General features: G+C 43.9%; 1 protein-coding gene across 2 annotated transcripts in view; it reads left to right on the top strand.

Moving 5' to 3' along the window:
• Positions 1-14,790, top strand: part of DPYD (dihydropyrimidine dehydrogenase) — a 3,539,101-nt gene that overhangs the window by 2,949,542 nt on the left and 574,769 nt on the right. For both annotated transcript variants that reach the window (XM_085601856.1, XM_085601855.1), the window contains one exon: positions 3,921-4,063. In XM_085601856.1, the coding sequence (XP_085457982.1) occupies positions 3,921-4,063 (143 nt within the window). The remainder of the gene's footprint in view (positions 1-3,920; positions 4,064-14,790) is intronic.

The following is a 14,790-nucleotide window of genomic DNA, read 5'->3' as shown; positions in this document are numbered from 1 at the left end:
AATAATCAGTGTCCGACACGTAAGGACAACAACCTCCTGCACACCAGGACAACTTAGTTTTTCTTTTTTGGAATCAAACCCCCATATTGAGAGTTTATTTTAACACATGGCAGCTAACTCGGCCTAAGCAGAGACTAAGGTGCATCCTATATACCTGTGGAACGCTTTCATCATAGACACTCCCGTCAGGCAGGTTGGAATTTCTCAACATGGTAGATGATCCTCCACCCGGGAGGAAGAAGCAGACACCCCTCATTAACCTGATTAGTTGGTTGGTCCCACGCCACACTTTAAAGGAACCCTTAAACTTACTTTTTTTATTAGGCTAGGCAATCCTGTAACCTGGATAAGACTAAAATTACCTTATTAGGAATTGTATGAGTGAGCCCGATGAGGTGATAATACATGTCAATGCAACTTTTTGTATTTATCACTCCTACCAAGGACAGGTATTAAATCCCTCTGCCATAAACCAACTGCAGGCATTACCAAATTTTGGTGTTGTGCGATTCTGTCCACTCGCTTTAATCCTAGCAGTGTAGCAGCCCTATGTTTAATATCCCTGAGCACTGCCTGTAAATGTAATCCATGACTATTTTGAGGGCCTCACTTTTTCAAACTGTTTCATTATGCTGCATGTTGCTGGGTAATTGTTTAACCATAATGCCAAAGCAGTATCCAAAGGATAGGTGAATTAATGACATTTATAAATGTCAGGGATTATCTTAACACTTTTATTATACTTTCTAAAATGTAGGTTCAGGGCATTGCATGACAATTATTTCCATAGAAATTGGTATTTAAATAAATTGCTAATTATCTGCATATGACTGTATTAAAGCGCGGCTAATGAGTTGTATTATGGTAATGGATTATGTGGCCACCTGCAGGAAAGACACAATAGAACATAGTGGCTTTTAGAGCAGATTATGGTGGATGCACTTAGTGGACGAGACTGTCCAGTTATAAACATCCTAATTCTTCTTTAAAGGAGTAACGTGTGCCAGCCTTCTTGTGTGGCACTGAGAAGTATTAGCAGATTAAATAGGAAATATACATTTAATGAGATACACAAAGCGTCTTTCCACTTGCTTTGAATAATGGTAAGACAGTCTTTTACATCATCGCACAGAGTTGTATCTTATTCTGACTTGCTAGCAGTAAATGGGAAGGAATGGCTCCAAAATGTATCGGTATTAATTACAGTTTTTGTTAATTGACTGCAGAACAACACCTGAGAAAGGTTCGCTGAATTCCTCTCTAAGAATACCCCCTCAAAGTTGTTTTTTTTTAAATATCTCATTTACATTTTTTTGTTTCTTTTTTCTTCGCGGAAAACTGACTTGAAATAGGCTTTTCTGTGTCATGAAATCCCGAATAATACACAAAAGCACTAACAGATTTAAAAGTGATGGTGCATCAATATATGCCCTGACTTGAAAAGATCAACCACAACTCTCTCCAGCCCTGAATTCCAGGGGAATTGTGGGGTTCACCCCTGCAAACAATTTGAAACAATCAGCCCCAGCAGTGCATTTTTCAGTATAATGTTCACATATTTCTGCTGTTGGTCCATGGGTTCTAAAGGAGAGTTATCTCAAAATAAAAGTCTGCATGACATGGTATTAAAGCGATAGTAAACATACTATTAGACAAATCAGTGGCGTTTATAAATTGAAATATATACATCACGAATTATCTGTTGAGTGAAAATGTAATAAAATAAAATAGTGTTATAAATCATGAACAGCTTCCAGCACACGAGTCCCAAAGATACAGCATGCTGTTAATAATATGAATAAACATGTACTTCTGTGTTATGCTATAGTACACACTGTATTTATGACAAGTTAGAGCACAGCAATACTTAGCTAGTGAGTTTGATGTTGACAACCCATTTGGCCTCTAACCGCTTTTGAAGCCGCCTTCAGTACAACAGCAGAACATGGCTCCATGTTCAGTATTTCAGTGGAGCACATCCATCAATGGGTGTACATGTGTGCCGGCTGCAAATAAATCAGGTTAGTGGAGAATTCTTAATGTGTGACGGTGGTAGCAAACGACGTTGAGAGAGAAAGACAGAAAGCGAAAGGAAAATAGTGACAGTGGGAGAAAGAAGGTATGTGGAAGGACCTGGAAAAGTTAAATAAAGAGGCAGACAGTGTAGAATCATGAAAGAAAGACTCAAGAAGTGGAATAAAGCCGAGGACATCTTGGTATTCCACAACCCCAGCTTTTGGCTGCAAGCTTCTTAGAAAAAAAATGGGCCTTTGTTTTTCAAATAAAGCGCATCACTGGTGACAGTGCCATAACGATTCTGAAGAAGCTAATACACACATCACATGTTAAAGTCAAAGAAAATGGCACAACACATCTCTTCTCTCTCTAACTCTCCTGGATAAGAGGGTTTCACTGGCTTAAAGTAGAAAACAAAGTTACATTTAAATGTCTATGTATATATAAGTCGTAGGTACTGCACTACAACAGAATAGCAGAAGGCAAGGCTTCTGGATTTTTGTTTGTAGCAAACTGAGAAGAAGAGCTGTAAATTATAGAAGGGTTGACTCTGGGTCATGGTTGAAAACTTGCTGTCAACGACTAGCTATTGACCACTTAAACAAAGGCTTCCTGCTTATAGCATCTCCAAACAGAAATGGACTTGGCGAAGATCAGGGGAAGACCACCTAGTTATCCACATCCTTCTAAAGATGAAGACCTCTCCTCGCCTGCTTTTCCCTTCTATCAAGGAGGTGGAAGTTTTTCTCATTGGTAAGACAAGCTGGCCTCCTTTGTGGACATAAAGTTATGAAGGACATCATCACCAGCAAACTAGTGGAAACTGTAACCTGTGTTGGATTCCTGTCTGAAGAAATAAAATGCAAGAACAGCAGAAGAGCCGGTGGATTGGTTGGGGCCGGTAGAGTGGCTGAGCTGACTTTCCACTGCTGACTGTGACCTAGAATCCAACACTCTATCCCGTTCAGTGTAAGTACCTTTTGGGTGGCCAGTAGGAACATTTTTAGCAACTTGAGAGTTTTTAGAGCAAATATGTGTACCTGCTACAAATAACTACCCATAATAGCCCTACCATCCCAGGCTAAACAAGGCAGAAAAATGGGCCTCATTTAACAGTTTTTATTTTTTTGCAGCAAGAGTGGTCTACAGTGGCAGTTTGGTAAATCATACGGATGAATATTACATTTTACACTCCCATTGTTCTTGCAGAGTTATTCGACCCTTTCTTTAAAATATTTTATCTCCTTATTATGACTTCCTTTTTTGTTGTTTGGTCTTGTTTCAAACATTGATTCTTCTTCCTGTTACTAAATTGGTGTGGTTATGTTACTGCTTGGGTTGTTCATGTGGTTCTACTTAAGAATTTGACACAAATTTCCTTAAGCAAAAGACTGCTGCTTTGTGTCATTGCTAGCAGACGCAATCCCAGGTTTTGTCCCTGAAACTATATTTTATCCCACAAAGCTCCAGAACCCCCCCCAAAGCACTAATCTAGTTTCTTACAAACAAATACTAAAGTTGTGACTAATGAAGAACTAGTTCAAGATACACTCCTATGGTTATCACCTAAAAAGTATATATAACTATTTGTGTGTTGATTTATAGAGTAATGCCATATTTTTACTTAATTGTTTACCTTTTGCATATTTGTAGATGGAGACAAATCAGTGACAATTTATATGTTACAATATTAGTATTTGATTCATTGCAACGTATAATTCAGAGATTTGTTTAATTATATTTTATTAAATCGTGATATTTTTATTTTGTATCGTTTTCTTCAGAAGCCAACATTTCTGTTCTTATATCAAATACTGCTCAGCAATTGAGGTTTTCTAATGTAATGTTGCATGGAGATTAACACCCACTAACATTTACTTCTCATCTTTCCATTTTTATTTTAGGAAATGCTATTCGCCCTATTGCTTTGCGCGCAGTGTCAGCTATTGCTCAAGCTCTCCCAGGATTCCCCATTTTAGCAACTGGTGGGATTGACTCAGCTGAGAGTGGACTGCAGTTTCTTCAAAGTGGAGCATCTGTTCTGCAGGTTGAACTTTATTTAATCACTTTTTAAGTTATTTTGAATTGTATTTATTTTACTGTCCTTACAACTGTAAATATTACATTAAATGCCAAAATCTAGCGGTAAATTATTATTAAAACTCTTTGAATATTTGCCTGCAGGAATTGATTTAGGCACCCTAGTGGATTCATGTTAGTGAACCTTCCTAACAATGGATTTTTAGGCTATAAAATAATCTACTATTTAAAGGACACTATTAAAGTAGCAAGGCAAAACCTCTCTCATGTGGTGCAAAAATATCCTCCTTGTATAAATTGAGGGGCCACTCGTTCATTTGGTAACCATCATTCACATATGTGCTGCAGCCTTACATATACACTTGTTAAATAAACGAATCCTGTGCCATGTGATTGTACTGTAGAGCCAACACCAAGACTTGTGCATGTGGAGCACAATCAAATTCAGATTTGTGTACATGCTGTTGAACCAACCCCCTATATATGGACATGATCTCTGCCACGTATTGGGGCAAGATACTCATAGAGAAGAAAGAAACAAAGCCAGGAAGAAAGATGAATAATACATGGGAATAAAACCATGCAGGTGCTTGATTGAGCCAGTGGTTGCAGGTTGAGCCACCAGAGCTCATTTTAGGGGATCTGCTTTTTTTCCCCTCACTTGGCAATAATCAAGATCAAAAGAGAGAAAAACATAAAAAAAAGAAATGAAGAGACAGAAAAACTGTGAAAAATGGAAAAAGAATGATGAAAAAACTTGCAAGAGTGAGATAAAAAGGCAGGTGTGTTTGGTGGTGCATTAAACATGCATGAAGTGGAATCGAGACTATGCAGCCTTGGTATTTCACATCCCCATCACGCCGTCTTTGGTCTTCTGCGCAAAACCTTGGACCTTGTCCCTTATTCTTTGGCAATTTAAGCTCTGAGTGTTTGAGAGTAAGTGCTACATTGTATGGTAGAAAGAGATACAACTTTAATTCTTTGGATATGTTCCAAAATGTCTGGTGGTAAAGCACGACACATTAAATATTTAAGCCTGTGCCATGTAAGAGACTGTCACAAACAAGAAATGCAGAGATACTAAGCTTAGTCATACAGTACGTGCAGCACACCGGAAGGCAATGAATACATAAACAACAGGTGAAGATGACAACTGCAATAGCTATCAAGACCAGTAATATGTTCCAACCCCATGATGTCAATAGACCCCATAGCCATCCAGTGAGGGACCATGAACCATTATCTTCATGGATTTCTGAGGCAAGCCTGTGTAATTTCTGTATGGCGCAGTAGACAGTGGGGGCGCTATCTGGGATGTAAACACAGCAGCTGCTGCCAATGACCCAACAGGCTCCACACCTATCAGCCACGAAGACGTCTAAAACCATCCGATTTTGGAGAGCAACGAGCCTTGTAGCCTGAAGTTCGACTGTAATATTGGTCAGTATACCTGCAGTATTATTAATAACTCCCTCAACTACTCTGGCCAGGCGTTGAATATGGAGTCTATTAAACACGTGACCCCAGAACAACAGGATGCCCTTCATTATGTCAGTAAACTGCTGCAGGGAGGTATCTGTCTGATCAATATCATCTAGATTAACAACCCTCTTAACTCGGGGAACTGATGCACCCCAACGCTGCAAGCGATGAGTTTTGTGGTAGTTAGGGGGAGGTATATAAACTGGGGGAAGGAGGTAAGAAAGGTAGCACCACCCTGACCATCCCTCAGGGTGCCACACATAGCCACGAGCCCCACATACAAAATAAACATTGGGTGGCGGGATCAAGAGCGAACTTTTGGGGATTCTTAATATGGAAGTGGTGTTGCATCTACTGTCCCCCTCCTCTATGTTCCCCGTCCCTTGAACACAAAAAGGAGCAGGTAAATCTACCATTGCCAGGGGTATGGGCTTATCTTCGGTGACATTGCGGGCTTGGAAGGATTGGTAATATTCAGATACATTGAATTACGAAAACCTACCTGTCCATGCCTGTCCTGTTTGCCTTTCTGCCTCAATCTGACACTTTGAGGCAAGTACTCAAAAATACTCGATCAATCCGCCCATCTCCAGGGGAAACACCAGGTGGGGACCTATGCTGAGAATACACATTCATTGTCAGAGAACGGGAACTGGTGCCTCTGTGTTCCAAGGAGTCAGGATGGGAGAATGAACGTACCAAACTAAGGAGGGTAAACCATACCTCGCAGCTATTGACATAGGATAAAGGCATAGGCAACAAGTTCTCGCTTCGATGCGTGACAGAGGGTAACAAACCACATACCCAACATTTTGTTGTGGTATAGACAGCATGCGTTTGATGCAATGTTTGGATAAAAACATTGTCCTTATAGGACTTCCATTGTTCTTCTTTGTGAGGCGCTAATGTACCAATAATGTGCTCAGGAGGAGTTGGTGTAGTATTTATCCAAGCATGCACAGGATATTTCTCTTCTAGGAAGAACAGCACCCCAAATACAAATAGCAGAGAAAGCAAAATTATTACCACAAACACTATTTTAGTCTTGGGGGACCAAGAGGACCAAATAGGGCCATGTGTGGTGGGGCGCAGAGCTGGTTAGGGCTGCTCCTCATCAGGGATAGGACGACCAAAAACATACATTTTAGAAAACTTCAAGGGCAAATTGTAGATTTCACAAGGGAGAAGAAAAGTTCACGGGCTAGAGCCACTATTGCAACCACAGTACCAGGGGGCACAATTCACCCAGCATCTGTTTAGAGCTTCGCTGGTAGGCTCCTATTGTTTATCAACGATGGTGCTATGAAGCACTCGCACTGCGGAGCTGTACAATCGCAACTCTTGCAGGAAAAAAACCAAATCATCCTTCTTTCAGGATAGGGCAACCTGCCTCCTGAGCAAATACCCTCAACTATCATGTCCAGTGTTAGGGCAGTGCACCAGTATAATTCACCCTAGTCTAATGCAGGCACCTTAGGCACAGCACCTGTGCCTTAAGCTCAAGTCTTTCCCTAAGTCCTGGACTGTTCTGCTGGTGCACCATTCTTCTTTCGGGGCCTCAAGTTGTATTTCGTCACTCCAGGCACTGTTTAATCAACAAAAAGAGGCATGAACTCAGAATTAGGTGGACATCGTGACTTGGAGTCGGGTGTATTGGGCGCAGAGTGATCCAAGGCAGCCCTTATCTCCGGGGGAAGCACCTCTGACAGGGCAGTGTCACTCTCATAATCTGTCTGCGCCCACCTCAATTGGGCGTCAGAGAAGGGGACAAAATGTGGCACCCTTTTGCACTCCTGGTAGGAGATGCCGTCGTTAACCCAGCTGTCATACAGGAACTGGAGAGGCACCCGCTCCACGTGAGAGGTATAGATCCAATGCTTTCTACCGTCCACCTTTACAGCCATCTAGTGTCGAGTAGGACGATGACAGGCCCTTTCCACCTTGGCTCCAAACTGCTTTTCCGCTGGAAGATTTTGTCATGACATATTCTCCGAGCTGGATGCAATGCCCGGGCCCCTCTGGAACAGGCTGCAACGCGGCATTATTTGTTGGTGAAGAGAATGGAGATCTTTAGACAACTCGTACAAATAGTCTACAAGCAGGGGATACTCTAGCTCGGAAAAGCGCTTGGGTCTCGGGACACCCCACACATTAGCAGGGTGCCCAAAGACTACCTCGTACGGTGACAACCCTGTTGTAGAATGTGCTGTCGCTGTGGTAGATTGTAAAGCCAGGGGTAACCCATTGGGCCATCGCAATCCTGTGCTTTCTTTAATCTTTGCCAATTTCAGTTTGAGAGTACCATTGTACTTCTCAAGTAGACCTGTTGACTGGGGGTGGTTTGCTGCTTGAATGTTCTGCTTAATATGTAAACCTGTGCACACCAATTCGAGTACTCTTTTAGAAGTGCCTTCGCTGTTGCCATGACTGTATTCTCTTTGGTGGGGTAAGCCTCAATCCATTTACTGAATGCGTAAATAACTACTAGCACATATTTTAGGTTGTTCACACGTTCCATTTTGATGAAATCCATTTGGAGAACCTCGAAAGGGAAGGAAGGTGGGGCAAAGTTACCAGTGGGTGTAGGAGTACCTTTCCCAGAGTTGTGCTGCAGACAAATGATACAGTGTTTAACCAGGTGATTGGCCACCTTAGCGATATTATCATTCTGCCATACTGGGTCCAATAACTTGCATATTTCTTTGGCACTAATGTGCACTGGGCCACGGGCCATTGTGACAACAGTGAGTACAAATGCATTGGGGAGCAACCATCGCTGTTTCCCAGACAAATCAGTCCAACACCCATCCTCGGCCAGACGACCTGTTGTCTCCTCCCACATAGCCAATTAATCCACAGTTGTCTCAGCCTGAATTTCCCTGACATTTTCCAATGTATCTTCGAACATTCCATTGTCTGGGACCCACCTAGCGGGACCTGCTACCAACATCTTTTTCATCTTTGATCAAGCTGTCTCCTTAGCGGTCTGGTCTGCGAAAGCATTTCCCCTCCCAACATCATCTGTAATGGCTTTATGAGTGCTGCATTTCGCTATTGCTAACTTAGTGGGAAGTGTCAGTGTGAACAGCAATCTATGTATCAATGGGCTGTTCTGTATTTGCTTTCCATGTGAGGTCAAGAGCCCTCTTTCCGCCCAGAGGCGCCCACAATTATGGGCCACCCCAAAGTCGTACTGGCTGTCAGTGTAGATATTAACAGCCAGTTCCTCACTCAACTCCCAAGTCCTAAGGAGGGCAACCAACTCTACAGCTTGGGCTGATTGGTGTGGGATACGGGATGTCTCAACCATAGTGTGTAACGTGATTGCATAGTCTGCAGTAATTGTGCCATCTGGTAGTTTGAAACAAAATGTTTGAAATCAAGAGGCGAGTGAGGAACTAGAGTAGCTAGTTCGCTTCCCCGAGGGATATGTAGTAATCAAAATGAGCTAGCTACTTAGGTTGTATACGTGTTATATGTGTCTGTTTTGGGAAAAACCGATTGTTTTTTTATGAAGGCCCTCACCCACCAACCTAGTTGGTGGCATGCTTCATCATCGGGCCCCACCCGAGGCTCCGAGTGTGCCTCAGGTGTGCTTCGACGCCTGGTTACAGCGGAGCAGGTTGTGTCAAGTGAGTGTGCAGTGGGGGTGTTTTGAGTGGGGTTTTAAAATACTGTCCTAGAGGTCCCAAAAGATTACTTTATTAGTGGGCCCTGGGCAGGGTTAAAAACAAGGCTTTTGGACGTGGTTGGAGAGACTTATGGTCTCCCACGTCCAGTGTGGTCAACTAGTTTCAGCCAGGCCTTATTTGTTAAAACTGGCTTTCGTCAGGACCTATGTGTGAGGGGGTGGATCAAGGGACTCACGTGTTGTCAGTGCCTTTATGTGAAGCACACGCTAAGGTGCTATAATTGTAAGAGGAGGTTTTCTCCCAGTTTGTACCTGAAAAGAAAAGGGACTAGACAAACACATAAACATATACATTTTGTAACACGTAGTTTCAGAGGCACATAATGAGTGATGGCAAAGCCATGGTGCCTAAAAGGTGAGCGAGTCAATCGACAGTGATTTTGCGATGGTGTCAGTTGTGTGTCAAACGCCGGATAGTAATACTATGCGTTAGAGGTGCTAGTACCTGTAAGCGAGAAAAAATGCTATGGTGACCAAGGTAAAGGCATTTCCTAATTAAAAAGGAGAAAGCTTACTTTCTAACTTCGGAGGACAAACTTCATGAGTCTCTGGCGGGGATCCGAGACTCCTATGCACTCTGGGGGGGTATAGAGGGAGAGAGGGTTAAGGAGAGAAACGCTCGCTGCCAGCGGTAAGGAATGTGCACTCGGGAGTAGCCGATGGCTGTGTCCTGGTGGCGGTACCACGAATGAGCTTGGGCTTCCCCACTTACTTGGCGCTGTCTCTGGATCCTCTGGATCACCTGTTGTGTCCGGCCCGGAGCTCCGTGGATGCGGAAACCGTGTGCGGTGTGGTTTAAATATGCATTGAAGCGCCGCAGCTGGTGATCGTTTGAGCGGGGCGTGGCTCCCATGTGAGTAGCATCAGGAGGTAGCGTCTGTGAAAGTAAGAATAAACACAGAAGACAAATTCCTATTGCATGCGGTTTCTAAATAGTGATATTTGGCACAAAACCATGGGGGGCAAGATGTAAAGGGTAAAAAAGCGTATTTTTTTGCTAGAAATGGCACATGGTGGTGTTTGACAGTCAGCGGGGGATATGATTTCCCGGGATTGTAACTTATGGAAGGCGCTGCTCATTGGCTGCTAAATGGATAAGTGTGGCAAAAGAAAGCATAAAATACTGCCCCATGCTTATGAGTGTGACAGTAGAATGTATCTAACAGTAAAGTGTATCTCGTGAGGACTGGGTGCATATGCTGCCCTGGGTTATTGCGGGGGTGCCAGGGCTTGCTAGCGCGTGTGGTATCACTGGTAATGATAACGGTGAGAGCTATTAAAATGACTGATGTGGCCGTCTGATGTATCGCCAAAACATACAATTGGTGGTATGCCTTGTATGTCATTTTTGTAAAGCATTATAAGAGGCGTGTGGTGGTGCCAACTTGAGGATGCAGTGAGGAGCATCTATGCGGTATGCAAGGGTAAACGGAGGGGGGTCAACGACTTAGGCAGTTCCACAGTATGTTGTCGTTCAGCCCATGGGTATGGGTTGAAAGTCTGTAGATCCAGCGTTGCTCCTTGGTGAGGAGTGTATTTTCATTGTTGGTCTGGTGGACAGGTATTTGTTCTATGACCGTCCATCGCAAATCATTGGGTGTGTACCCTTCTTGTAGATAATGGTCCATGAATCTACTGTTGTTTTTTTGCAACGGATCGTGCTCCTGTGTTCCACAATCCTGGTCCGTACTTTTCTTGTGGTCATCCCCACGTATCAGAGTTTGCAGGGACACTCTATGAGGTATATCAAGTTCGTAGATTTGCAGTTTGTGTGTTTTAGTTGGTGCCATGTTTTGCCAGGCTCCAGGTCGAGGGTTTTTCTGTGTCCTGTGAGGTGGCAGACGCTGCAGTCACCGCAGGGGTAGTGCCCGACCACATTGGGTAGGCCCCATGCTGTTTGTAGCGTGTTTCTTGGTGGGGGTGTGGTAATTCTAGGGCGGGTTGACACTAGCTGGTCTTTTAAGCTGCTAGATTTCTTGTAAGCAAATAATGGTTGAGTCCAGTTTCTGTTGCCGGTGTTTATGATTCTCCAATTTTTGCAGATTATTCTGGCCACTTGGTTGGATATACCGTTGTATGTTGTGGCACAGGTCAGAGGTGTTGTTGTCTCTGGTCGTCTAGTTTCTTCCAAGAGTGCATCTCGGTTCTGGTTCCTAGCGTGCTTCCTGGTGGTCTCAATTATTTTCTTAGGGTATCCTCGTTCTTGCAGTTTTGAAACTAGGTCAGCCGATTGCTTGTGATAGTCAACAGGGGAACTGCAGTTGCGTCTGAGGCACAAGAACTGTCCGAGTGGGAAATTCTCCCTGAAGGGTCGTGGATGAAAACTCTCAAATTGGAGTAAAGAATTTCTTGACATGGGTTTGTAATATGTGGAGGTTTTCAGTGTGCCTTCCTTGACCTCTATCATGAGGTCAAGGAAAGGTATCTTTTCTTTGCTGGCTGTGCTGGTGAATCGTAGGAACGGGTCTCTTTTGTTAAGCCAATCGAGAAAGTAGTTTAATGAGTCTTGTGTACCAGTCCATATCATTAGGATGTCGTCAATGTAGCGATGCCAGAAACATATGGTGTCTTTGTAGGGGTTAGTGGCTGAGAGGATGTGTGTAAGTTCAAAGTGGTATACGTAGAGCCCCGCTATGCTTGGTGCGAAAACACTGCCCATTGAGGTACCTTTAGTTTGTAAACAGTAAATGCCCCCAAATTCAAAATAGTTTTCTTTTAGGGCCAGTTTGGCACATTCTAGGATGCATTCTCTTGGGGTAGAGTGTTCCCAGGGGGATCTTGTTAGCATCTCATCAAGCACTTTCAGGGTGGCATCATGGGGAGGCTCGTGTATAAGCTCTCAATATCTAATCCCACTAGTAGTTGGGTAGAAGGGTCAAAGCTCTTGTCCCCAATTAGGGATAGCAGGTGTTTGGTGTCCTTGATATAGGTTGAGGCTTTCTGTACCAAGGGGTTGAGGAAGAAGTCACAGAACCTGGAGAGTGGCTCCAGGAGTGAATTGATGCCGGACACGATGGGGCGTCCTGGTGACGGTCTTGCTTCCTTAAGGATTTTTGGGACCGTGTAAAAGTAGGGGACTTTTGGGTTTTTCTTGCAAAGGTAGGCTGCCTCCTGTTTGGTGATGTGGTTGTGGTTCTCAGCCTTTAGAACCAGATTAGTTATTGCTGTCTGTAGGGCTTCAGTGGGGTCTTGTTTGAGGCGTTTATAGTTGTGTGTGTCATCAAGAAGTCTGTGGCATTCGGCAGTGTAATCCTGTTTGTTCTGGATCACTATTCCTCCACCCTTGTCAGCGGGTTTGATTGTGATATTGGGGTTGTCCTGGAGGTTCCGTAGGGCTTCTCTCTCTTGTTTGGAGAGGTTGTTAAAGGTCTCAGGTTGTTTGGTTTTCTCTACTTCATTATAGACTGCTTGCTCAAAGGTTGTTATTTCAACCGGAATACTGGAAGGTGGGTGTGTGAAAGTAGATTTCGGTCTGAGGCCAGTTTCGTTGGTGCTCTCTGTGTTGTCAGAAGGTTGCTTTCTCAAAGAAAGCTTTGAGCTTTAGTTTTCCGAAAAAATCAGCTAATTCCATGTGGAGGTGGAATTTGTCCACTCGTTTGGTAGGGACGAAGGAAAGTCCTTTGTTCAATATCTTCTCTTCCATCATGGTTAATGGGGAAGAGGATAGCTTGAAGATAAGAGATGGGGGTTGATGTGAATCAGTTAGCGACTCCCACTCGGTCCTGGTTGTGCTTCCTTCGTTTTGTGTCTCGTGTTCGTGCTCACTTACAGGTACTAGCACCTCTAACGCATAGTATTACTATCCGGCTTTTGACACACAACCGACACCATCGCAAAATCACTGTTGATTGACTCGCTCACTTTTTAGGCACCATGGCCTTGCCATCACTCATTATGTGCCTCTGAAACTACGTGTTACAAAATGTATATGTTTATATGTTTGTCTCGTCCCATTTTCTTTTCAGGTACAAACTGGGAGAAAACCTCCTCTTACAATTATAGCACCTTAGCGTGTGCTAAACATAAAGGCACTGACAACACAGAAGTCCCTTGATCCACCCCCTCACTCATAGGTCCTGACAAAAGCCATTTTTAACAAATAAGGCCTGGCTGAAACTAGTTGACCACACTGGACGTGGGAGACCATAAGTCTCTCCAACCACGTCCAAAAGCCTTGTTTTTAACCCTGCCTAGGGCCCACTAATAAAGTAATCTTTTGGGACCTCTAGGACAGTATTTTAAAACCCCACTCAAAACACCCCCACTGCACACTCACTTGACACAACCTGCTCCGCTGTAACCAGGAGTCGAAGCACACTTGAGGCACACACGGTGCCTCGGGTGGGGCCCGATGATGAAGTATGCCACCAACTAGGTTGGTGGGTGAGGGCCTTCATAAAAAAACAATCGGTTTTTCCCAAAACAGACACATATAACACGTACACAACCTAAGTAGCTAGCTCATATTGATTACTACAGTTTGAAACCAAAGCCATCGACATATAGTTCCCCTTGGGGTTCAGATAAGGGATCATCAGTCAGGTCTACCCGTTCCTTCATCGCTTCCTTAGTTCGAAACAAACAATCGTGGACATCATTGTCCTTTTCTTCTGAAGGGAGGGGTAGTAACGTGGCGGGTTCAGAGAAGCGCATCTTTTGATGGTAATGTGCAGAGCAAACAAGGTCAGTTCGTAGCCAGTTAGACGCGCACTAGTAAGGTGCTGCGTCTCTGTCTTATTCAATAATGTATCAACAGCATGCGGTACCATTACTGTGAGATCAGTATCACTAACAAGCCCTGCCGATTGTCTGATAGAGACCGGCACCCACGCAGCAGCTCTCAGACAGTTCAGGAGCGCTCTGGAGACATTATCAAGCATGGCAGAGAAGTAGGCGCAGGGTCTCTGTTTACCACCAAAACCCTGTGTTAGGGCAGAAAGCGCTCAACCGTCCGCCTCATGGACGTAGAGCACAAAAGGCTTCTGGTAGTCAAGAGAACCAAGCACAGGAGCAGAGCAAAGCGCAACCTTTAATTGCTCAAAAGCTTGCTGGCATGCAGGTGTCCAAGGCAAGGGTTCATGCACATCCTTAGTGGTCAGGTAAAGAAGGGGTTTCGTTAGCAAAGAGTAGTTAAGGATCCAGCGCCGACAGTACAAAGTTATCCCAATAATCGCTTGTACCTCCCATTGTGTCTTGGGAACAGGCATATTAGTAAAAGCAGCTATGCGCTCAGGTGTTAGTCTGCAACCCTCCTTCAAGAGTAGGTGACCTAAATAGATGACCGCCTGTCGACAATATTGGAATTTCGAAAGGGACACCTTGTGTCCATGCTGTGCCAAATGCAACAATAATTTAACTGTGGCTTTCTTGCAACCATCCTCATCATCCGAAGCCACAAGGAGGTTGTCAACATACTGCAGCAGCACATTACCAGGGGAAGCTCCAAAGAATCCAATTGAGCTTTCAAGGCTTGGCTATAGATGCTGAGATTTTCAGTATAGCCTTGTGGAGCATGACAGAATCTAAAGCTCAGACCGGCTATTGCACATCCAAACAGATAT

The sequence above is a fragment of the Triturus cristatus genome, chromosome 4_2 (assembly GCF_964204655.1).
Source record: "Triturus cristatus chromosome 4_2, aTriCri1.1, whole genome shotgun sequence".
Classification (NCBI taxonomy): domain Eukaryota; kingdom Metazoa; phylum Chordata; class Amphibia; order Caudata; family Salamandridae; genus Triturus; species Triturus cristatus.
The sequence above is the reverse complement of the archived record's forward strand: the minus strand, read 5'-3'. Positions and strand labels throughout refer to the sequence as shown.